The 24853-nt window shown below is 52.4% G+C and overlaps 1 protein-coding gene across 1 annotated transcript; it reads right to left on the reverse strand.

The window, feature by feature from the left end:
- Positions 1–3089: 3089 nt before the first annotated feature.
- Positions 3090–22485, reverse strand: SLC38A8 (solute carrier family 38 member 8). Its single transcript, XM_006926715.2, has 10 exons — positions 22303–22485; positions 19320–19518; positions 16117–16258; positions 15130–15231; positions 11918–11975; positions 8040–8154; positions 6543–6690; positions 5912–6120; positions 4588–4639; positions 3090–3214 (listed from the first exon to the last, which is right to left on the reverse strand). The coding sequence occupies exons 1-10, from the start codon at positions 22483–22485 to the stop codon at positions 3121–3123; spliced, it is 1302 nt and encodes a 433-aa protein (XP_006926777.1). The 3' UTR covers positions 3090–3120.
- Positions 22486–24853: the final 2368 nt, after the last annotated feature.

Genomic DNA, 24853 nt, shown 5'->3' on the forward strand with positions numbered 1-24853 from the left:
GAGGACCTAAACCATGGTTCCAGAAGGAAGAAGGGAAGAGGGTGGCTACTGACCTAGGACTGAGGAAGGATGCTGAGGCTAAGAAAAGCACTAATTTTTTTCTGTGTTAGCAACCTGAGGACAAAGGGCTGTTCAGAAGGAGGACAGGCCTGGCCAAGGTCACACAGCTGGTAAGTGGCAGGCAGTAGGCTCGGACCCAAAGCCCATGCTTAAAGTCCAAGGATAACACTTCAGCCCTTCCTTCATTTAGCTGCTGTCAGAAACTTGAGGATGCCACTTAGTATTGGAGCAGGGCAGTCCAAGGGAGAGCTTGTACCTTCCTTTACTAGGTCGGACATCAGAGGATGACATCCCGGCCTGAATTTCTTTGGCTGCATTATATCCTTGCATTATGAGTGTTGATTTGAGGCTCATCCCTATAAGGATCACATCTGTACCTGTCACAGATCAAGATGGAAACTATCGATCCCAGTGGTGATATTTGTCACCCTTTCAAGAGCTCCACTTAGTGCCTTCTTAGCACTTAGTGCTTCCACTTCCTTCTTGCTGTACTATTCTGCTTTGGGGTGAGCCCTAGTATCCTATTTCCCTTTTTTTCTTGGCTGCCAGGAAGCTCAGTGTCTACTTACTATCAACCTAGGTTTTCTAGAAATAAAACTATTGCTTGGGTCTCCCACTAGCTGCTGTAGATACATTATCACCGTTAATCCTCACAGTAAGCCCACATCATAGCATACATAAGCCTGCTTCATTTGCTGGTAGAGAAACCAGTTCTTAGAAGAAGTTTATAAATGTCTCAAATCTTCAGATAGCAAATGGCAGAGCCAGTGTTTAAAACCAATAGTCTGACACCAAAGCCAATCCATACACTGCCTGCTTTTCTGGCACAACCCTTACTCCATCATGCTTTGTTCTTATCTACGACTCTCTGTGAATGGTCCCAGCATAGTCCCCGCCCTCCTGGCCAGTGCCACAGTGCTTTTAGGAAGCGCACAGGGTATGCTTCCTAATAAATGACTGACTATCCATTCTCGCTGCTAGATCTGGGATGACAAATGCTCCATTGAAGCAATTCTGCTCCAGTACATGTCCTTGTCTGGGAGGACATCATGACCACTGAACACAGGATGTGGCAGGTCAAGGTGGGCTTGGTCAGAGAGCACACGGAGAAGAGTCCTGTGTCCCCCTCCCTGGGTCAGGTCTACACCTGCAGCCACAAGTTCCCACCTCCAGCGGCAGCCAGGGCGGAGGAGGGCACAGGGTCCATCCCTGCCCCCAGGGTTGGGCGCGCCAGTTCCCACCCCCTTTGCCACTCAAAGAGTGGGATGTGGAGGGGAAAGGAAAATGGGCGAGGGAATTTAACCCAAAGTTGGTCCCTACCTCCACTCTGTACCTCTCAGGACAGGCAGCCTTGACTTTTCCAAGCCTCAGTTGACTCACCTTTGTAAAATGGACAAGCTTGAAAACATCGTGCTAAGTAAGTCAAAGGAGCCAGACACGAAAGGCCACACAGTGTATGAGTCCATTTATGTGAACTGTCCGGGAGAGGCGCATCCATAGAGGCGGAAAGCAGATTCATGGTTGCGGGCGCTGGGGGAGGGGGTGGAGAGTGACTGCTAATGGGCTCGGGGTTTCTTTGGGGGTGATGTACTGGATTTAGATGTTGGTGACAGCTTCATAACTCTGTGCATCGACTAATACCCCCTAAATTACACACTTTAAGAGGGTGAATTTCATGGTATGTGAATTATATCTTTTAAAAAATGCAGGTGGACAGGCTGGACAAAAACAAACAAACAAAAAAAACGGTTCTATCCTCACCGACTTCACATAGTCCTATACACGTTATACAACAGAACAAATAGAACCTACCCAGAGGGAGGTGACCTCGAACGTCAGCCCGGGCTCGGGCACCGCTGGCTTCTATCAGACATCCCAAGGCAGGCGGAGAGTGGCGTGAATCCAGCAACCTCCAGGACATGCCCGGCCTGTGCAGGGTCCGTGCCAGCGAGCACAGCGACACGGGGGAGCAGCTGGGCCCCTGTCTGCCTCCCCACCTTCGCCCCACCCTGTACACTTTCCCCTCCCTCAGCCAGAAGGCAGACACTCGGGCCCCTGACCCTCCGCTGCAGCTGGAACTCCTCACCCAAAGACTGGGGTGGGGCCAGGAGGGAATTACAGAGCAAACAGTCCACTTGGCCTCCAGGCTCTTCAGGTCCAGCGAGTAAAAGGGAAAGGGGGCTCTCCTTGGGGTACCCCCATTGGAGGTGGGCCAAGGTTGCGTGGTCAGTTCTAGGCATATATCTCCTTGGTCATTTCCTGGTCAAGAGTGTCATTCCCTGTGCCCTGGCCCGAGGACAAGCCTGAATCCACCTGCATCCCCAGTGGACAGCCCCTGAAATCCCCTTCTGGGCTCCCATCCGCTGCATACTGCCCTCGCCCCATGTCTCTGATCCTGGCGCCCCAAAGCAGGGCTCTCTGGGACTCAGCCCCACCTGTCATGAGTGGAATTGTGTACCCCAGAAATATTCAGCAGAATGTGAATGTCACCATATTTGGAAACAGGATCTTTGCAGACCCTAATTAAGTAATTTAAGACGAGGTCATATTGAATTGAGCTGAGCCCTAAACCAATGACTCGCGAACTTTTAAGAAGAGGGAAATTTGGATACAGACACGCAGGGAAGACAGCCATGTAGAGATGAAAGCAGAGACTGGAATGATGTGTCTGCCGGCCAAGGAGCACCAAGGATTGCCAGCAACCCCGGGAGCTGAAAGAAGCAGGGTCCTTCCCCGGAGCCTTCAGAGGGAGCCTGGCCCTGCTGATACCTCGACCTCTGACTCGAGCCTCCAGGACTGTGAGAGAATACATTTCTGCTGTTTTAAGCCACCAGTTGGTATCATTTGTTATGGCAGCCCCAGCGCTCTCCTCCCCATTGCACCAGAAACCCTTTGAGGCAGAGGCCTCAATGAGCAGCCTGTGAAGACAGAAGGTATTGGTTTTCTAGCATCTTTATATATAATAGAATTACACTGGTTCACAGCTGGATCCAGGCAGCCGTCCCAGGGTGGCCTGTGGATGCCATGGAGGCCCCATCCTGCTCAGGCATGGGCCACCCCTCAGAAGAGTTCCAAGACAGCTGCCACCGTGCTCTGCCCGAAGATGAAGGTGCCCACGAGCACGGACACCACTCCCCAGACCTCCAAGCAGCACCTGCCAAGTCAACAAATCTATGTCAACACACACTTTTCTGGAGTTTTACACAGATAAGCCAAGCACACACAGAAAACATTATTTGAAGCCCAGTAGTGTCGTCAATATGGAAAAAATTCAGAGCCTCCTTCGTGACCTGATAGGTTTCAAGTCAGGGAGAATAAAGTACCCAAGGCAATTTTTAAAAAGCCTCTCATTCTATCTGATATTTTATAACCTCATTCCCCCCCAGCCAAAGAAATGGGGGGAGAGAGACACTGGCTTCAAATTCCCTTCCCTCTTGCTCTTTTCCCTTTTGGGGTGAGGGGAGGAAGCCCCCCCAGAAAATGAGGAAGGAGAAGAAAGCCCTAAGTCGCTCATGATCAGAACAGCGACGAGGAGACGAGTACGCGGGAGGCAGAGGTGGCTGAAACTGGCGGCCACCGCAGCACCGCAGCCACGTCTGCGAGCTTCACGGTGTAACCAGGAGAGATGGCACAGACCATGAGACATGATAATAAGATCCCTACAAAACGGCGGGGCTGCCAGAGATATTTCTGGCCCTGTTAATGAAGGCCGCAAGGATCCGTTGTCATGGAAAGACCATCTCTAGTCAAGCAGCATCTCAGAGCGCAACTCGGTGCCACAAACGCCCACCCATCTGTCGCGGGAGAGCGAGGTGAGTGCGACCAGAAGCTGCAGTGTTCCTCAGAGCAGCTCTGAGGGAGCAGCAGGCCCTAAGGCAGTTCCAGAATTAAAAATATCTTGAAAGCCCGTCAGCAAAACTGTTGTGAGTTTAGATCAAGGCACAAAACAAAAGCAGCAGGACTTCAAAGAAAGCTCCAGAGAATGAACCATGGAGGGGGCCCCCAGACAATCGGGGTCCAGCTCTCAGCCCCAGGCAGGCTTACAGACGTCCAGGAAAACTCTTCTCAACCCAGCAGGGACCCAAGCGGAGGCCGCTGCTTTGGGAAAACCAAGCTTGGGCTCAAGGTGACTGGGGAGAAGAGACAGAGGCCCTGGCCTGCAGGTGAGACCCAAGTCCATGGCCACTGTAACTCCAGAGCTTCCGTACTGGGCTGAATGGTGGTCCCCAGAATTCACGTCTACCAGGAATCTGTGAATGTGACTTTATTTGCAAACAGGGTCTTTGTCGGGAAGACCTTAAATCCACATAAAGCTCCAATCACACCCCTCAGAGTGGAAGGGAGGGCCCTGCACAGACTGAAAGATCAAAGGCCCCCGCTGTCGCTGGCCTGGGTTCGAGTCCTGGCTCAGACCCTCTTTCTGGGTGGACGTGGCCGCGCCCCTGTGGCCAGCCATTTTCTCATCTGCACCATTCCCGTCCTCCTCACTCTGGGGCCAAGTTGTCACCCTCCTTTGGAGTTACTTACTTAAATCGTGGCCCTATGGGCTCGGTGCTGATGGCACAGATGAGACACAGACCTGCAAAAGAGACAGGGGGTCACTCCACCCACTTTGTTGTCAAACTCAAAGCAGCCCTGAGCTTGTGAGAGCTCAGGCATCACCCAGCAGTCCCCAGAGACCCGAGGGGCCAGCAAGACCTTTGCCCAAAATGGCCCCCTGGCTTGCCCTGCCTGTGACAAGGCACAGTACGGTGGCTAAGGGCCCCACTGTGGGGTCCCAGCTCAGCATCTCCCTAACACCTCGACCTTTCCAAGCCTGAGTCTTTCAATGACAATGACAACGCACCAGGGTCTCTGTGATGAGATGTTCAGGGCCAGACTCGGGCCTGACGTCTGGGATACATTCAACAACTGGTAGCTGCCGTTGTTACCTTTTCCTTTCTTTTTTATTTTTCTATGTTTTAACAGTTCTGCTGGGCTTTGAAGCCGGGGAGCTTTGCCTAAAACTCCCATGGCATCGCCCCTTTCCCAAATCTGGCCCAGCTGGTCCTTCCCAGGACCCAAGACCTAGGCACTGAGCCTAACTTAACGTCTGTTTCAGAACCCAGGGAAGCATGACTGAACCAGCAGCCCGGGACCGGGAGGCCAAGGGAGGAGGCTGTCCGACCTCAACACGGCCATGTGAGAGCGCTTCCCAGAGCCAGGGGCAGAGCAGAGCTGGGGTGTCTGCCCTGAGCTCCCGCGGCCCCTCCAGAGCTCCTGCTCCGGGCACACCCACTAGCCTTGGCCTCTGGCTTTCCCAGTCCGGGATGACCCTCAGGCCATTTGGACCGGAACATCTCATTGCTCATTAACGTTGAGAAGATTTCCTAACAAACCAACCATCAGGAAAACCGTGTTTGCTCCTGGGTCAGGGGACAAAGTGGGAGGAGGACGTTCATGCGGTGCCTCTGAACCACATGAATCTCACGTAATTGAAAACATTTTTAAAAAGTAAACAAAACCCTGCAGTGAGCAGTAGCAGTGGGAGGTGGGCAACGCTGAGAGGCTGATTCTGCTACACACTCGCTGTGTCACCCAGGAGGCCTCTGGGCCTTGGTCTTCTCATCTGCAGGATGGGATGCTAATGGAGCTCCACCGGGCGCGTCCATCGAAGGCCACTGAGACGTTTAACAAGGGAAGGTCTATAAAGCCCCCAGCCCCTGCCTGGCTCAGTAAACAGGGCTGGGAGCCATCCTACTTATGTGGGGGCTCCTACCCTCCCGAGCCTTGACCCCCAACATGGGTACTCCCTGCAGAGGGGTGGGGGGAAGGATGAGCAGGCGAGAGGCCGGGGAAGCGGGAGCCTCACCTGGGAAGATGAAGATGAAGAAGGAACTGATGCCGCCGATGATGCCGATGATCTCACTAAGGTCTGGCAGGAACAGGGCCATAGCGAGCGTCATGGCGACCCACAGGACGGTCAGTGACATCCGGACCCCCAGGCCCGAGGGGTTGGCCAGGGCCCTGGGCATACACACCTGGCAGCAGCTCCTCCTCCAGAAATCTTGCATCACTGACCTGGAGGCACACACACTCCCAAGGGCTTCAGCCCCGCGCCCGCCTACCTACCATCGGAGGCCCCCTAGTCCCCTCTCCATTGCCCCGCCCACTTGGCGAGCTCCCGTACCACCCCAGGAGCTTATTTCCTGGGGACTGTGGCAGCTCTCAGGTGGGTCAGTCCATGTCAGGCAGCTGACAGTGAGGGGCCAGTGACTCAGTGGGTGCTCAAGGGTAGGCTGGGAGCCAGGCTTCAGTCCTGACACTACCAGCTGGGCGATGCTGGGCCAATCACCTAATTCCCTCCCCTGTTTCCTTCTCTATGACACAGAGGTGACTGTAGTTCCCAAAATTCACCAGCTGGCAGTGCTGGGTACGCGCCATAAATCGCAGTAAATGTCGGTGCCCTGCGCTGGGCGGTGTCCCCAGCGAGCCAGGCTCACCTCCCCAGGAAGAGCACGATGGGGTAGACGGTCACGATGGAGACGGCGAAGAGGACTCGGGCGACGATGATGACTCCATCATTGCCTGGGTAGGACATCAAGATGTCCGCGGAAACATCTGTCCGGAAGGTCAGGAAGCCGTAAAGGCCTGGGAGGTGGAGAGGGCGGAAGCCAGGAGAGCTGGTGAGAAAGTGCCGTGCCCCCCCCAACTCTGACACCCTGGCGGCGCCTGCCTCCCGCCGCCTCTCAGGTTTCTCTAGGAGCTGATGGAAGGTTCTAGAACAGGTCCCCATTCCGCCACTTCCCAAGGCTTTCCTGTCCTCAGCCTATGTGATACGCTGTTCTTCTGACTCAAATCTCCCGCTGGGCAAAACTCTTTCATCCTTCCTTCACATGGCTCACTGTGCTGGCGTGAGCGGCCCGTTTGCAGAATGGGCATTTACTGACGCACACAGTGCCCTGAAAACCGTGTCGATGCCTTCCATGCCCTGTCCATCCCATGCCTATGGCACCTTAAGAAGGCAGCCAGGGCCTTCTGAGCCACGCTTCTCTTGCTCAGGCCCGCTTCCACATCTGGAAGTGTACTTTCCCTCCTAATAAAACTTTTCTTTTCTACTGCAAAAAAAAAAAAAAAAGGAGGTAGCTGGCAGTGCACCCATTTTCCAGATGGGGAAAAACAAGACCCAGAGCGTCAACAACTGCCAGAATCACATAGACAGCTAGTTACCACAGAATCAGGTCCAGCACGCCAGGCCCCGTCCCCACAACCCAACACTGCCTCTCGGCATCCTGGTCCCCCGTCCTGAGACACCCTTCTCTGACCAAGGACTCATTTGGTCTCATGATCCTGCTGGCCCTGGACCTGAACTGTCTGGAGGGGACTCTCAATCGCCGGTTCATGGCCCTCCAATCCAGGGGCCACAGACTGACAGGCCGGCCCTGCTCAACGGAGGTCACCCAGCAAATTTCTTAGGTAACCACAGGCATCTAGGGCACCTGACACATTCGCTGTAGCCCATGGGCTTCCTGAGTCAGAGGCTCCAATGAACGGGCGAAAGAACAAGGAGCCACAAGGTGGGCAGTCAAGGGCATGCTGTGTGACCTTGGGCATGTCACAGCATATCTCTGAGCCATACTTCCATCACCTTAGAAGACCCTCCCGCCTACAGCAAAGGTTTGTAAGCACCAAATCCACTGAATACATGAGAGCATTTTGTAAACCATGACCCACGTGTAACACCATGATGACCGTCATTATTGCAGCAGAGCAGAGGCACGGTGTGCAAGAGCAGGGGCTTTGGAGAGAGCTGGGCCAGGGTCAGGGTCTCAGCTTTGCCACATCTAGATGGGAGACCTTGGGAAAACCATGGAAGCTTTCTGAGCCTCAGTTTCCTCATCTATGAAATAAGGACTCTCCTATGTTAAGGATTAAATGAGTGAAGGCACTCCAACTGTGTAGCACTGCGCCTAGCACACCCCAGGCAGGGCCTTCCTTACCTGTCAGTGAATAGACAAGGCAGCAGCCCAGCAAGGACAGGACAGAGACCAGGGCCCAGTGGGACAGGCTCTGGTTGCGCATGCTGCAGTAGATGGAGACAGCAGCTTCGTGACACTGGAAGACAGAGGCAGGGCACAATGGGACTCGGGCCAGTTTGGCATTAGAATCATTTCGAGTGATCTAGAAAGTATCAGTGTCTCAAAATATAGGAAACAACCCAAATGTCTACCAAAAATAGAAGGCATAAGTAAATCACCAGATATTCATCTGGTGGAATATTACACAGCACTGAAAAGGGATGAACACACTACACGTCTCAACGTGGGAGAAACTCCAGCTCTAATGTTCAGCAAAAGAAGCCAGACATAAAAGAATGTTTCCATGTATGAGAAGTTCAAGTTATAAGCCAAACAAGCCAGAACAGGGGTTCCCGACTGCAGCCCTACTGATACTTAGCAGGCGTTCTGTGCATTGTAGGATAATGAGCAGCATTCTTGGCCTCAACCCTGGGGACATCTGTCTCTACTTGTTACAACAAAAAAATGTCTCGACATTGCCCAATGTCCTCTGGGGGACAAAATCATCCCCCACTTAAGAACCACCACTTACGGTGACAGAAAATAAAATCATGCTGTGAGTGGGGTGGTTGCCCCTCAGGGGGCTGATACTGTTCTATATCTTAACCGGAGTGATGGTTACATGGGAGAACACATACTTATGATTTATATACTTTATATGTACTTATTATATTGCCATACAAATTTAACTATAAAATGCATCTCTCCTGGTCCAGTCAGCTCGTACTCATCTTCTAGGAAAGCCTTCCCCATCTGGGCCAAGCTCCTCTCCCATGTGTCCCTGTGCCCCCAGTGTGAGCAGGTTTGGGTTTGCTTGTTCAGCATTTGACCGTCAGCTACATGATGGCAAGGACTACAGCTACCTCACTCATGCCAAACGCATGCCTGGCCCACAGCTGAAGAACACTCCATGGGTTACTCATTTACCCATCCCTGTAGCCCACCCGCAACCACGGGTCTGCCTTCCACCCAACCCCAGTTCCCCAGCACTCAAATGCTTATCAGTCTGACTCATTGCAAGTCTAGGGTACCACATAAACTAGCCCAACATGGTCCCCAGCCCCACAGAGCACACATTCTCCTGATTCCAGCTCTCATGGTGGTGGCAGCCAGCCCAGGTGAGTTCACACACACCTCAGGGACAGACTCGCTTCAGGGAGCCAATGCACCTTTGGCTTTCTGCCCTGGGTCTTCTTTGACTGGTCTGCCGGCCAGCTCAGCCAGACAAGTGGGGCCCTAACATCCCTGGTAACCCTCAACCAACTGGCAGTGGAACTCTAAGGATCAGTGCTTCTCCTTCCTGTCTCCCCAGTTTAGAAATGGGGAATACGCTTGGCGGTGGCTCGATGGAGCCCTGCCCTTCTTCCTCTGTTTGTCCCAAGACTCCTGGTTTATGTTTCCATTGGTTTTATGGGGGAAATAAAGCAGATCTCCCCAGGGCAGTGCTGCCCTGCTGGGACAGCGTCTGTGATGCTGCCTGCTGCCTGCAGGCTCTCCACTCCTCAGTGATGGAAGGCAGGGCAGAGGCGCAAGTACTGGCTAAGAACTGGAAACAGCCCGATGTCCATGGGCTAAAGAATGGATAAACACACTGTGCTACCCACGCAGTGAAATATGATTCAGCCACGAAAAGGAATGAAATACTGACACATACTACAACATGGATGAACCTCAAAAACATGATGCTGTGTGAAACAAGCCGGACTCAAAGACAACATATTGGAGAACTCCGTTTAGATGAAATGTCCAGAACAGGCAAACCCTCAGACACAGAAAGATTCGTGGTTGTCGCGGGCTGCGGGAGGGATGAGGGGGATGGGGGATGACTGGCAATAGGTACAGATTTCCTTTTGGGGGTGATGAAAATGTTCTAAAATTGACTGTGGCTGAACAAGCCTGATCCCGTCTGATCTCGGAAGCTAAGCAGGGTCGGGCCTGGTTAGTACTTGGATGGGAGACCATCTAGGAAAACCAGGTGCTGTAGGCATAAAAAATAAAAAGTAAGGGATTGTAAGCTGACAAGGTCCTTGCAATCTGTGAGCCTCACCTAAAAAAAAATAAAATAAAATAATAAAATAAAATAAAAATTGACTGTGGCGATGGTTACACAACTCTGTGGTCATACTAAACACCACTGAATTATACACGTTAAATGGGTATGTCATGTGAGTAATATCTCAATAAAGCTGTTTTAAAAACCAACGGCAGAAGAGTCCCAGGGGAGGGGGGTATTTGAAGCAGCTCAGAGCTCCTTATGACAACAGGTGACTTCCCCTTCCCCAGCCTTGCCCCACTCCTCACCCATCTTCGTCTACACCTGCTCTCCTTACCCCCAGACTCCTGAGTCTCCAAGCAGGATCCTGGCAGCCATGCCTCTGGCCTCAGCCCCACCCATGCCCTTGCAATTTATATCTTTTCCCAACTCCCCATTGCCACATCCCCTGTCCCTGGAAACCGCAGCTCAGGCCTCGGTTGCTAGGAGAATTGAATGAAGCAAAGGTGAGGGGGGCACCTCTCGTAAGCTTCTGGAAAGCGCCCCCTCCCCCAGCACAAGCCTGCCGCACCATATGGTGCTCGAGCTTGGGAGAGAAGGATGGTTAAACTACATCCAAACAGTTGACAGCAAAATCATCACTTTGGATCTTTCAAAATATTGGGTGTGCAAGAAGAAATGTGAGAAATTCCTGTAAGTGGCTTGCTAAATCAACTCATTTATAAAGAAGAAAAATGGAAACGTTTCAGGGTTTTTCGAAAAATATTTCTCAAAGAAAATGCAAGACGAAGAACAGAAACAGGAGCTAGTTGGTGGAGGAAGGAAGAAAACCTCAGGCTTTGCTGAGATATCGTCAGTCCTGAACCACACTCCCTGGAGAACTTGATTTTGCTTTGGGGCTGTTTTGTTTTGGTGTGGTAGATAGGTTTTTTTTAAGAACGAGACAGACGAATCTTTTCTAAAATAAACAATGAAAGAATGGAGTCAGCTGCCACCTGCTAGAAGCCTGGAAAACCCCAAGAGCGACAGATGCAGGGAGCAGAGCCCTTACCCTCTACAGCACCCTCCGGCACCCCATGGAGCACCCACCTAGCCAAGCCCTTTGTAGCTCTCAAGCTGCACCCAGGACCCTCTCCCCTCCATGGCTCACCTGAGCTGTCCTCTCTAGCTGGAATGCCCCCGCTTCACCTGGCCTCTTCCCACATTCTTCAAGATGCTTTCAGTCATCAATGCCTAAAAAAGGGTGTCTCTGAATCTGCCCCACCCAGGGCTATATCAGAAGCCCCTCTGTTGGACTGCACACACACAACCCATCCTCACTCCATGAACTCTCTCAGAAACTCTGTATATTTTGTCCTGTATCCTTGCCATGTGGCCACTTGCATACCTTCCAACCCTCCTAGCCTGCAAGCCTCCTGAGGAGGCAGCAAGACCCCTGGGGCACAATCCACCAGGCATTCTGCATGAGGAAGTGAGCAGCTCTGGGCCTCCAGGTATGGCAACAGCCATGTCAGGATTTTGCAGGGGAGGGGACAGATGCCAGATCCCCACCCTCTACTCTGGACTCAACCACTGTGTTGCTGCTGTTGGCTGTCAGTGGGGGCCGGGTTCCCAATTTTAATGGCAATTCACACCTCACTGAGCCCAGGAGCCAACCCACAGGCACTATCTGCAGAAGACAACCCTCTGCATCCTAGAACAAGTCTTCAAACTTCTCTCCTGACAGGGAGGCCATACTCTCCCAAGGGAGCTGGGAGTCACCACAGCCTGCAAAGGCCACTCTCTTCAACACAGATGCTAAGATTACCTGAAATCCGAAGCAGATGGTGGGGAAGACACTGAATACGGAGGTCCAGGAGGAAGGACTGCAAACAGATGAGAACAGGTGTTTATTACAAAAAGTTAAACTCAAAACAACTTTCGGCTTGAAGATGAATTTTAAATAATACTAGGAAGGTGTAACGAAGCATGACAGTTAAGTATTTTTTAATTATTATGTTCACTACCAGGTTTGGGGGGATGGAAAAGGATGCGTGTTCAATGCTGTACTTTCTAAATACATCTGTGCTGACATTTTGGTAACTTGACATTCTCTACACAGGCAGAACTCAGTGGGACGTGGCTAGCAGAACTCCCAACCTCCCTCTGAAGCTCCCACTGAGGTCAGGGGCTGGGGACCACAGGCAGCATCCATCAAACAGACTCCCAAAGTGCAAGGATGGTTTGACCTCTGTCCAAGCTGCCTAAAAAACTGAAGTGTGCACGGGGCAGAATTTTTGGCATGGTGGCCCTCCAGCTTCCTTTGACGAGCAGCTCTAGATGCCAGCCTCTGGCACCTTTGGGGGCATATAGTAGAGTGGGATATAAACAGCACCTGCTATAGAATCAGGGCTTCCTGGTTGTACCAGAATAACGGCCCCCAAAGAGGTCCACATCCCAGGAACCTGTGAACATGTTACCTGACATGACGATAGGGCCTCTGCAGATGTGATTAAGGGGTAAGGGCTTTGAGATGAAGAGATTATCTTGGATTATCTAGGCCCAATGTATCATATGATTCCTTGAAATCAGAGAACCTTTCCTAGCTGTGGTCAGGTCAGAGGTAGGGTCAGAGAGAAAAAATATTGCTGGCTTTGAAGATGGAGGAAGGGGCCGTTAGCCAAGGAATGAGAGCGCTTCTAGAAGCTGGAGCAGGCAAGGAGACGAATTCTCCCCTCGAGCTTCCAAAAAGGAGCACAGCCCTGCCAACACCTTGATTTTGGCCCAGTGAGACTCATTTTGGACTCCTGAACCGCAGAACTATAAGCTAATAAATTTGTGTTGTTTTAAGCTAGCAAGTTGATGGTAATTTGTCACAGCAGCCACAGGACTCTAACACAGTGGTGTCTCCTGTTCTGTGCTATGTACCAGCTGACTCTCACCACACGCCTCAGCCAAGCCCCGCCTCGTCAGACCATCTCGTCCACAGGGCTCCGACTTTGCTCAACAGCACCGTCTCCTGATGCCCAGCTTCCTATAGCAACCAGGAGCAAAGTACCCTTGTTTGCAACACTCCATTTGCATGGCTGCCTGTGTCCTCTGAGCCCATATGTGCTGTCCCTTCCCAGCCCTGTGGACGAGATGGTCTGAGCTCCAGCCTTGGGCTGAGTCCCCAGAGCACAGGAACCAGCTCCGCCGACTGACTGCAGGCCTTAGATCAGCGGGGATCGGCACATCCATCAACGGTCTCTCCTTCTTTGCAGGATTATCCTATCGGTATAAACACGGGCTGTCCCCGCTTAGCTCCTGCCCATTCTCCTCCTCCACTCAGAAAAACTCCTTCCCGCCTCCTTTCCTCTCTCCTGAACCCAGTCCACCTGGGCCTTTGCTCTTCTCTTGCCCGGACCAAGCTGGTCACGTGACCAGTGGCCTACATGGCCAAACTGACGTCCAATGCTCAGTCCTATGCGACCCAGGAGCAACATGTGGTGGCAATCACACCAACCTTCCTGAAATCTTGTTCATTGACTTCTGAGAACCACCTTCTAATGCCCTCTATCTATTAGTTGACACGAATCTAGGTTGATTAGTGTCCCCTGGTCTCCCGCCCCCAATTTACATCCACTGGGAACCTCAGAATAAAGCCTTATTTGGAAAGAGGGTCTCTGTTGATACAATTAGTTACATTAAGATGAGGTCATATGAACCAGAGTCCATTGAATGTTAATGCAACAATTAGTGTCCTTATAGGAAGAGAAAAAACAGACGCACGAGGCCTGTGACGATGGAGGCAGAGACCAGAGTGAGGCATCCTTCTGTCAACCAAGGAACACCAAGGATCTGTGGTAACCTCTGGAGGCTGCAGGATGCAAGGAGGAGCCGCCCCCAGAGCCTCAGAGGGAGTGCGGCCCTGCCCACACCTGGATTCTGGACTTCTGGCCTCCAGATCTGAGAGAGGATAAATTTCTGTTGTGTTAAGCCGCCAGGTCTGCGGTAATTTGTCACAGCAGCTCCAGGAAGCTAACACGTCCTCCTAACACCCCAGCCCTCTCGGTCTTTCCCCAGCTCCTTCTCCCCTCTACTTGCCCCACCCCGCAGTGCCAGAGGGAGCACCGCGGGCTCTGAGTGCTTGTCGCGCCCGAGCTCCTGGCCTTAAATGCCATCTCTGGGCCAGTCCCAATCACATTTCTCTCTAGCCCAGGCATCTCTGAACTCCAGACACACAGGTCTGACCGGCTACCTGACATCTCCGCCTGACCTTCTTCCCTAGCCACCTGCTCCTGTCCATCTTACCCATCCCAGGGGACAGCACCACCACCCTTCCCAGTGCTCAGGCCCAGAGCTCAGTCACCCTAGACTCTTCTCTCTCTCACATTCCACTTCCAATCCATCAACCAGAAGGGGCCACATAATTCGTGGGGCCCAGTGCAAACTGAACATGCTGGTCCCTTGTTCAACAATAATTAAGAATGTTGGCATGGTGGCATAGGGCCTGGGTGACGTCACGGGTCACACACTCATGGAGCTGGTCTGTCACTAGCAGATCTGGTTTTAAACCCCAGCTGTGCTCAAAACCCTGTAGTGGCTTCCCAGCAAGCTGAAGTCCATGCTGCAGCTCCGTGTCCCCACAGGGCACCCTCAACCCCCACTCTCGGTCTTGCTCAAGCTGGTCAGGCGACACCGGCCACAGGCCTCTGTGCATCCCTGTTCCCTCTGCCTGGCATCTGTGTCTTTCTTCTTGGTCAGTTCTGCTGCCTCCAGGCTGTGGGGACACTTCTGCAACAGCCTAGGAGCCTTAAGCTAATGTGGCGTTTAGTGCTTTGGTATCCTCGGCCTGTCCCTGCACTTACTAGCAACAGCTGTGTCCATTCTGAAGGAGGAGAGGGGTCTTTGCTGGGCCCTATGGCATCAGAGACATAGAAGATTTCAAGGAGAGGAGACAGGGCTCTGTGCAAACCATGGGGGAGGACAAGTGTCCTTCCTTCGAGGATCTCCTTACAGCTCTCAGGAAGCCATGAGAGGCCGTCCTCTCAGACTCACCTCGGTTCAGGGCGGGGCTCACGAACAAGGCCCTGAGGCCCGAGGTAGTACTGCACCACGATGACCAGGGCCAGGTAGCAGGCAGCCAATGTGCCTAGGATGCTAACACATAGAGAGTGATCAGAAACGCACAGGGACACCAGCCCTGCCAGGCAGGGCCTGGGAGCCACACAGAGTGGGGTCAGGTCTGAATGCCAGCTCTGCCCACCCCAGCGTCAGGTAAAGTTCTCACGGCTGAGCCTCGATTTCCTTCTCTGCACAATGGGGACAGCAGGAAGTTCATTTCAGGCAGGGCGGTTCTCAGACCCAGAGATTAGATTTGTCGAGTTTGTAACGGGGCCAGCACCTGTGAGGCTGTGACAGCTACTGGAGCCCCTGTCTCTCCAACAGCCACACAGCCACTCAGATTTGGCATCTAAGTCGGGACACCGTTCATGGCAAGGGTGCACCCCTGTCTTGGCCGAATGTGACAAGAGAGACTGGCAAGGGCTGGGGACACCGAGGGGGCTTGGGTCTCCTGCCCCCTGCTCACTTCTCTATTTCCAAAGTGAAAAATCCACTGTTGCTCTCAACACAATAGGGAAAGGCGGGTTGCTAATTTGCATGCATCCTTTTATCAGGCTTTATTTTTTCAAAAGTATACATAAAGCCACAGATCGTAAAAGGGTGCGTATGTCTGTGTCTCTCTCTGTGCTTGCATGTGCACGTGTGTGCATGCATATCGAGTCTGTAATAATGAAATAACAAAATGTCAGAAGCAAATTATGTCATTATGGTAGTTCTCCCTTCTGCTTATCTCTATTTTCTATCACACATACGTGTACTTTTTAATGTACACATATGTGTATTTTTTAATCTTTTTCCCCCTCCTACGAATAGGAAGGCCAGTGCTGGCAGCACTCCTGTCCCAGGTAGGTGAAAAGGCTGCCAGCCGGCAAGGACCCAGTCTGAGCCACTTCCCTGCCAGGAAGCACCTCCAGCGCATACCTTGTGTATTTCTGGAAACTGATCTCCTTTGGGGTGGACAGGGGCAGGATGACCAGCACGGAGAGCAGGGGCAGGGTGAAGCGCTGGTCGGTGTACCAGGGCTGCAGGGCCGGCGGGGCACTGGACAGGAGGAAGTCACACACTGGCGGGAAGGAGGTAGGACCTGCAGTGAGCCCTGCACAGCCTTCCCCCAGCCGCCCGCCACGTGTTCCAGGCTCCCAGTCCCTGGGCGGGGTCTGTCATGGGTACTAAGTCAGTCCTGTGAGTCTAAAGGGATGGAATGACAAGCCTGACAGGGACTCTGTCTCGTGCCACCACAAAGGAAGGAATCCCGCTATAGGAATTCATTCAATAGACGTTCAAGATCCTCCAGGCACCGCTCTAAGTGCCGGAATCCAGCAACGAAGGGGACAAAATGACCTACCTTTGACCTCGAGGCACCTGGGTCCTTCTGTTCTTGCAAAAGATCCTTTTATTTCTGCTCAAGAGCTTAGTGGGTATGTGGGGTCAAGCTGGGGCCTGGGGTGGCTTTTGTGGGGCTGGGGCTGGGGAGAGCCCAGCTGTTTTGCATCAGCGCCACCACACTGTCACTGCTCCATGACAAACTACCCCAAACGGTGGCCCAGAACAACTACTTTATTTTCTGCCTCCAACGGGAGATGAAGAATTGGGCTGGACTGAGCTGGCCACTTCTGCTCCGCATGGGACCAGTTAGGGTCAGTTGGGTGTATTTGACTGGTGAGAAGCCTGCTCTGGAGGGTCCTCAATGGCTCCATCCACAACTGGTACCTGGTGGGGACACCTGAGCTCAGCCAGGCCTTCCCTGTAGTCTTGAGGCCTCTCCATATGAACCCCTCAGTAGCCTAGCCCATGGTGGTTGGGGGTCCTGAAGACCAAGGTGGAAAGTGCCCATTCTCTTAAAGGCCAGGCCTGGAACTGGCATGGTGTCCTATCTGCCCTACTCTGCTGAGTCAAGCCATCAGCGTCTACCCTGAATCGGAGAAGGGGCACAGACCCCACCGACCTCGCGGTGGAAGGAACACCAGAGAACCCTGGGCCCATCTTCATTCCACCACAGTAAGATGGAGAATTTGAAGTTGACATCAGAGATAAGACAGATTGGGGCGAGGAGAGCAAAGGGGAGATGGCTTGGGGCTAGAACCCGTGAAGTGAGGCGGCCCCTTGCAACCGGACTGGGGGGTGGCTGAGAGCTGGGTCACGGCCCACTTGGGGATACCTGCACTGCCCTTTCTTTGTTCTCAATAAAATCAGGCATACAAAGAAACCCCTTAGGAAAATAGATTGTTTCTACTAAAACCACACAGAGGGACAGTTCCACATCGTGGTCATTGGACAAAGGCACCCACGTGGGATGGCGGAGCAAGCGTTTTGGGCCAGAGACGCCAGGAGAAGGTACGTACCAAAGGCACCCAGAGATCTCAGTGAGTGACAGACCCCAGGTGGCATGGGATGGGGTGCCAGCCCTGCTTATCCATCTGCATCTCCTGCAGCCAGGAAACCCCAGCTCTGACATCAGGGCTACACCCACTCTGTCCTGAACCCACACTTTCTAGGATGTCCTTGATGTCCTCAGTACCAGTCACTTATAGTCAAGTCATCTGTACCCAGTACATGCAGTGACTTCCCCGACCTCTATGTAGCCCTCTTATCAAGAAGCTTGGACTTGCCTACAGAAAGACCCATCCCCAAATACCTAACCAGAAACATGCAAACAATGCTCTCTCCACTCTAGTCAATGCAGAGCCAAGATGGCCTGTATTCTAATCGACGCTCTACTCATTTCACGCGCTCTGCTATTGAGCCTGAAGGCAACCTCAAAATCCTTCACACAGCATCACTACCAGATGACCAGAATTGAAACTGACATGATCTCGACTTGCCACTGGCAAGCAGGACATTTTTGTACCCGTTTACCCACCGCGAGGTTCAGATCTACCAACCTCGATGCTTTTTGGGATAAGGGTGGTGCCCAAAACATGGACGCTTTTATTTCAGTATTCCAAAGCCAGGGGCCTTTTCATGCATGGTTCCAGTGACAGAACAAACAAAAGAAATAGCAAAATGGTAGACTGAAGTCTAATCATATCAATAATTACATTCCAGTTAAACATCTGAGGTCATTGAGATGATAAAACAGCAAGACCCAACCATATGCTGTCTACATGAGATGCATTTTAAAATCCCAGGCCACAGTTAGATTCACAGTGAAAGGACGAGAATAGTAATATTGCACAAACACTAATCTTGAGGCAGCTGGAGTGGCTACATTCATAGCAGAGAAGGTTGATTTAATGACAAGGTATTATTTCACAATAATAAAAGGGTAATTCACGTGTGCGTGCCTAATGACAGAGCTTCAAAAATCATGAGCAAAAAAATGGACAGATTAAAGAGAGAAATAGATAAATCTGCAATCACAGATGGAGATTTTAATAATCTTCTCTCAGACTGACAGAATAACTAGACCAAAAAAATCAACAAGGCTGTGGAAGATGATATGGTCAAAGCTGGACCACTTTGACCTGATAGAGAATCCTAGAACAATGCATGTAACAATGGCAGAATACACATCCTTCCAGCGCACGTGGAACGCTCACCAAGATGGAATATGTGGGGAGCTATACAACAAATCTCAAATGCCTAAAAACTGAAATTACGCAGAGTGTGTTCTCTGACCACGATGCAATTAAGGTAGAAACCAAAACCTATGAAAATGCCCAAATAATTAGAAATCAAACCACAATGCTAAACATCCCATGAGCCAAAGAAGAAATCGGAGTGAAAGTTAGTAAATGTTTTAAAGAGAATAAAAATGAAAATGGATGCAGCCAAAGCAGTGCTTAGAGGAAAATTGTTAGGGGCGGGGTTTAGAGGCCAAGGTGCTCGAGGTTAATGCGTTGCAAGTCTTCAACATCCCAAAATTTAAGACATTACTGGTTATCTCTCATGAGGGCTTCTTTGTAGTTGACTGCACTTTCCCATTTGTAAAACCACTAGACATTTGACCCCATTAGACATCCCAGCTACGGCATCCCTTGATTCCAAGCCTCCTTTCCCTATGATGTTAGGAGCTCAGGGTGGTCTTGGTCTCTGCCATCCCAGTGTCCATGTCCTGCTCATTAACCAGGAGCATAACAGGCTCCAACCCTGGGGCCACCCTCCACTCCAGTAAAGGTACTTACACTTCTCGAGCTGGTCCCCGATCACCCTGAGGAAGGCCACAGAGATCATGAGCAGGTTGATGATGAAGCAGGCCTCACACAGCTTCCCGATGGCAGGGCCACACAGCCCTCCGACCACGCCCTGGTAGGTGGCCTGGCCACTGACGGAGGCAGCATAAGCCAGGATGACCAGCCCACTGATCAAGAAGACCAAGGAGACCTGCAGAGGAGGATTGTGGGCCAGGGCACGCCCACCACCACAGCCCGAGCCAGCTGCTCCCGGGACTTCAATATGGCCCCCTCCACTGGGCCTCTCACTTGCAGAAGTCACAGCTGCCTGCAGCCTGGGGGCTCCCCTCCTGTCCTGAAACCAGAGCTGCAAAGCGGGTGGATTGTCAAGGCCTTGCTCTCTGTCAATCTGTGAATCTGGGATTCATACCATTCTACCCAGTTGGACAAATGAGGCATCAGAAACCCAGCATCTAAATGACTCTTCAAAAATTGCATGGGCTGTGTGTTACCTGTATAAAGGCATCAACTGGAAGAGGTACAACAAGCGTACCCCTAAGAGATACAGAACACACTACCACACCCCTGATGTCCCCTCCTGCCACTTCCCGATCACTCTCTGTACCCATCCTGTCTCCCAGAAGAAACCACTAATCTAACATTTTTCTAATTTCACACGATTTGTATCTGGCTTCGTCCACTCAGTGTAACATTCTTGGGCACATCTGTGCCTGCGGTAAGCTGAATAGTGGTCTCTCAGAAGATAAGGCCACATCCTCAGCTCCAGAACTTGTGTGAGTGACTTCCTGGGCACAGTCTTTGCAGCTGTAAGTAATAAATATGGCATTAAATGAAAAAGGGTCTTTACCGGTATAATCTGGGTGGGCCTGAAATCCAATGACAACGGGCCTTAAAAGAGAAGACGCAGAGAAGAGAAGGTAGTGTGACGACGGAGAAGAGATTAGAGTGATGTGGCCATATGGCATGGTACTCCCAGGGCCACCGAGCTGGAGGAGGCACGAAGGACTCTTTCCTAGAGCCTCTGGAGGAAGCAGGGCCCTGCTGACACCTTGATTTCAGACTTCTGGTGTTCAGGGTCGTGAGAGGTTATACTTCCGTTGTTTTAACCTCCCTGGTTTATGGTCCTTTGGTCCTGCAGCCCGAGGACACATGCTCACAACTGTACATATATTACAGAGGTCTCTCACCCACAGACTCCAAGCCCGGTGAAGTCTGGGACTGTGTCTTTTATTGCTTACCATTTAGCTCCCATAGAAGTGCCCAGCGCATAGCAGGAACTACGTAGATATTTGTGGATGAAGAGAATGGGAAGGGAGGGAGGGTCAGAGGGAGCCCCTGAGCAGCAGGACAGCAAAGGGCCCTTAGCACCCTGTACCCAGGCTCCAACTCTCTGCAGCTCCTAGAGAGGGTTGGGGTTCATTAAATATCAGGAATCCTCTAATGCTAACGGGGGCAAGACCTATAACCCTGCACCACCAACCTGCCAGTGGTAGGATGTTTAAATGCTCCCTCTGTTCAAGTTGGGGCCTTGTAAAAGGGACAGGGACAGACATCTTGCTGGCTAAGAGGAGGGGAAACGCTGGAGGTGGGGGCGCCCATGACCAGCCTGATTCCTTCCTTTGACTAGAGTTTCCGTTTATTTGTGCTTGCGTCCCCTCTCCTCCAGTCTGCTCATGGCAGGAATCTTTAGCCCACTCTGCACCATATGCAAGCCACGTCAGCAGCAGCCGTAGCCCTGTCACTCTAGAGCTCCGTAGAACTGCAGTCTCAGGCCCACCCAGCCCTGCTGGGTCAGCATCTGCACTTCGGCAAGGTGCCCAGGTGATGCTGCACAAAGCGTGAGGAGTGGGGACCCACGGCTGTGCCACACAGCCTGGCCTGCCACCCTTGGACTGGCCATATCTGGGCCAGACCACGCCCCCTCTCCTGCAGCCCCACCTGCTTTATCATTCACACGCTGTGGCGGGAGAGGAAGTTTCTTCCTCATTGTTCGGGAAGGGCGGCCTTTCTGCTGCATGGGTCCAAACACAGCTCTATTGCCCCTCGCATGCGCCTGGACCAGTTCCTCCACTTCCCCTGGGCCCAGCTCAACGCCACCTCCTCAGAAAGGCCTCCCCTGACCACCCACATCATGCCATTGCTCGGTCACATGACCCTCGAGCACTACACACCGTCTGAAACTATCTTATTTGACTTCTTGTATCTTATCTGAGTTCCCTATTAGAATAAGCTTTATGGGAACAGAGCCCACACTGTCAGCCCTCCAATGCCAGAGCGAGTGCTCGGCCGACACTACATAGCCCAGAATTTGGCAGTTTCCAAAAGAACACGAAAGGCTCTGTGGCTCACAAACAGTTAGAACCGCCTGTTATCAGCTAGTTGTCATAAAAAAAATCATTTGAGATAATGTCCGTCAAAGAGCTTACCACAAAACACGGCGGCTCCCATCAGCCAGGGAGAAGGATCTTTGCAAACAAAATGAAGCCGCGCTTATCAGCAGCTCTTCTCCAAGGACACTCAGCCCCTGGACTGTCTGGAAAGGGAATTCAGGCTCCGTGCAACCCGCAGCTGTGGCTGAAGGCCTCTGACATCGAGGGGGGCCTGGCCCAGCTTGGTGTGCGGGTGTCACAGGGAGTCTTAGTCCTGATCTGATCTGCACATGGACTGACGCTTTGGTTATGGAGCTGAGACCAGCAGGCAAGAGAAGCCAGTTGACCAGGTAGTTGCTCAGAGACTGCATCTTCCCAGCCTCCTCCCGGCTGAAATGCCAGGATCACTGGATCCTCCCCAGCCCTGGCTGGCAGCAGACCTCAGCAGGTAGAGGCTGTTCTCTGCCTGAGGGTTATCTTCTCTCCTGAGCTGAGCAGGTCAGAAAATCAAACCCCACAGATATAGTTTCTAAGACGGGCAGCTCTGTAGAAGGTCCTGCTCCAGGAGACCCCTGCCCCCCCCCAAACACTCCCCAGGGTCTTACCAGCTCCACCAGGAAGGCGGGGGCCACTCCACCCGCCTTGTGGAAGGCCCAAGGGAAGTTGAGCAGGCCAGCCCCCAGCGCAGATTTCAGGAGAATGAAGACAGCACCCAGCGAGGACAGACCTGGGCTGGTGGCTGCAGGCTTTTCTGAAAGGCCTCTGCTTCCAAGGGTCTGTCCCTCCATAGCTAGAAGCAGCTGAGGGGCAGAGAGAGGGGGCAGTCTTCGTACTTTCTTCCCAGTTCACGGCATCATTCCCAACCTGTGACAGGTCTCTCTCCCCAGTTCAGCCAGAGCCACCTCATATGTCTCAGTGTCCCCAAGCCGCCATCTTCCTCTTCCTGTACCTCTGCTCCCCCTTTACATTACATGCTCAGTGGCTTGTAACTTACGGTCCTCACCACTTTCCACCTCAAGAACCGTCCCTCGCTCTCTCTCTAGCTTTCTAACCCTGTTTATTATCACTCCGGCTCTCCGACCCTGCCCCAAGGCCACTGGACCCCTTCCTCCTCCCCGTTTCAAACCTCCAACTCTTCCTGCCCATCACCGCCCTCACCCTTCCACTTCCCCCACCCCTCAGCCTCCAGCCAGACTTCTGCACTGACAGTGCTCCAGCCCCCAATCCTTACCTCCAAATGCAAACTTCAAGGCGAGAGACAGTCCTTGGCCACCGCAGAAGGGGACTCAGGCTTGTCCCAGGTGGTTCAGCTGCATTTCTTGGGCCCAGGAGAGATGGAAGAAGGAAGATTCTAGCTTTGCTGGAGTGAATAATGAGTCATGAATTAAGAGAGCCCTAAAGAGCATGTGTTGGGGTCATGTCCAAAAACCTAGGGAGACAAGGACATGAAGTCAGAGCCATCTGTCCCAAGAACTTGCAGTTTCTGAGACTTCAGGCCTGAGAACGGGAGTCTTAAGACTACCCCACCCATCCCAGGCCCCTCCCAGGGGCGGGGCTTTTCCTGACGGCCAGCGGGTTACAGGGAGCTCAGCTTGGAGAGATCAAGGAGGCACACCTGATTTCATGCAGTGACCTGGGTCAGCTTATCTAATGCCTTCTTCTGAGGCCCCCAGTCTGAGGAACGGGGCATGGAAAGAGCATGGAGCTCAGTGTCTTGTCACCTGCTAGTAGGGTGTGAAAGAAAGTCACACACTGTATGCCCACCTCACAGGGGATGAGGAAAGCTCCAGACTGAGGCAAAGGCCCAGGCAGGCGGCAGGTGTTTCACTGAGATGCTCCCGAACCGAATGTGCACAAGAACCACCTGGGGGTCTTGTTAAAATGCAGATTCCGATTCATTCCACCTTGAGAGGAGTTGAGATTCTACATTTCTCACAAACTCTGGGAAGGCAGGAGCCACTGGTCCCACACTTTGAGACCACCTCTGCAGCCCACACATTGTCAGCTAACATGGCGGAGTATCAAAAACGGCCCCGTTCCAGAAAATGCAGGCCCATGAAGGTCAGATCTTGAATTCAGATGCACCCCTGTTTATCCCTGACATGCAGGCTCAAAGCCCCTCAAGTGTGTTAAAACAGACTGTGGGGCCATCCCCAGCATTTCTTTCTGACTCAGTGGATCTGGAGCAGAGTCTGAGGATCTGCTCTTCTTACCTGCTCCCAGGTGGTGCTGATGCTGTGGGGCCAGGGACTCCACTTTGAGAATCGCTGCTTTCAGTTAAACATCTTCAATGCCCAGAGCATCAATCAGCCCTTATCTGTAGGACACCAGATGGCCCCCACACTTTTTCTCCAAGCGGTTTCTAATGGTCTCAACCCCCGACTGTGTCATCTCCTTGAGGCAGACTCTGTTCATACCTTTTCAGGCTCCGCACAGCAGGTAGTCAATAAACGCTTGACAGGCTTGACCATGTGGCCAGCCTCCCAGCATGCACCAGTAAGAAGGGAGCGGGATTGGGCTGAGTTGCTCAGAGCTGGACCACATCTCTGGCAGCATTAATTACGCTGCTACCACAAGAGCAGTGCTCACCGGGAACCTGTGCTCACAGCAAGTGCCGGACACCCCCACACCGAATCCCAAAGGAGTGTCGCCATCCTCGCACTGCACAGAGCAGGAACTGGGCTCAGGCGGGCGAAGCCAGTGGCTCAGAAGGTCACTGCTGGCAAGCGACAGGACTGGGATTCAGCCTTGGGTGTGTGTCATCTCAAAGTCTGTGATGTCATGCTGTCTCCCACACCCTGCCCTGACTCTGACAGTGCCCCGGACAGGAAGTGCTGAATGAATGAAAAAAATGCATGAATGAATAAATGGAGGATGAATACACAGACTCCAGAAAAGAGAGAAAAAGGAAAGTCGCAAGATATCCCCCATGCAGTGATCTGAATCTGCTTGTCACAAATTTCCACAAGCTGCGGGGCTTAACACCACAGAAATTCATCCTCTCATGGTCGGAGTCTGAGAAAGGCCGAGCTCTTTCCCAAGGCTGTGGGCGAGGACTCTGCCTGCCCCCTCCTGCTCCTGGGGACTCCAAGCGTCCCTTGGCTTGTGGCTGCGTCCCTCCAGTCTCTGCCTCCGTCTTCACGTGGCCTTCTCCCT

Source organism: Pteropus alecto, unplaced genomic scaffold, assembly GCF_000325575.1.
Source record: "Pteropus alecto unplaced genomic scaffold, ASM32557v1 scaffold7, whole genome shotgun sequence".
In the NCBI taxonomy this organism is placed as follows: Eukaryota; Metazoa; Chordata; class Mammalia; order Chiroptera; family Pteropodidae; genus Pteropus; species Pteropus alecto.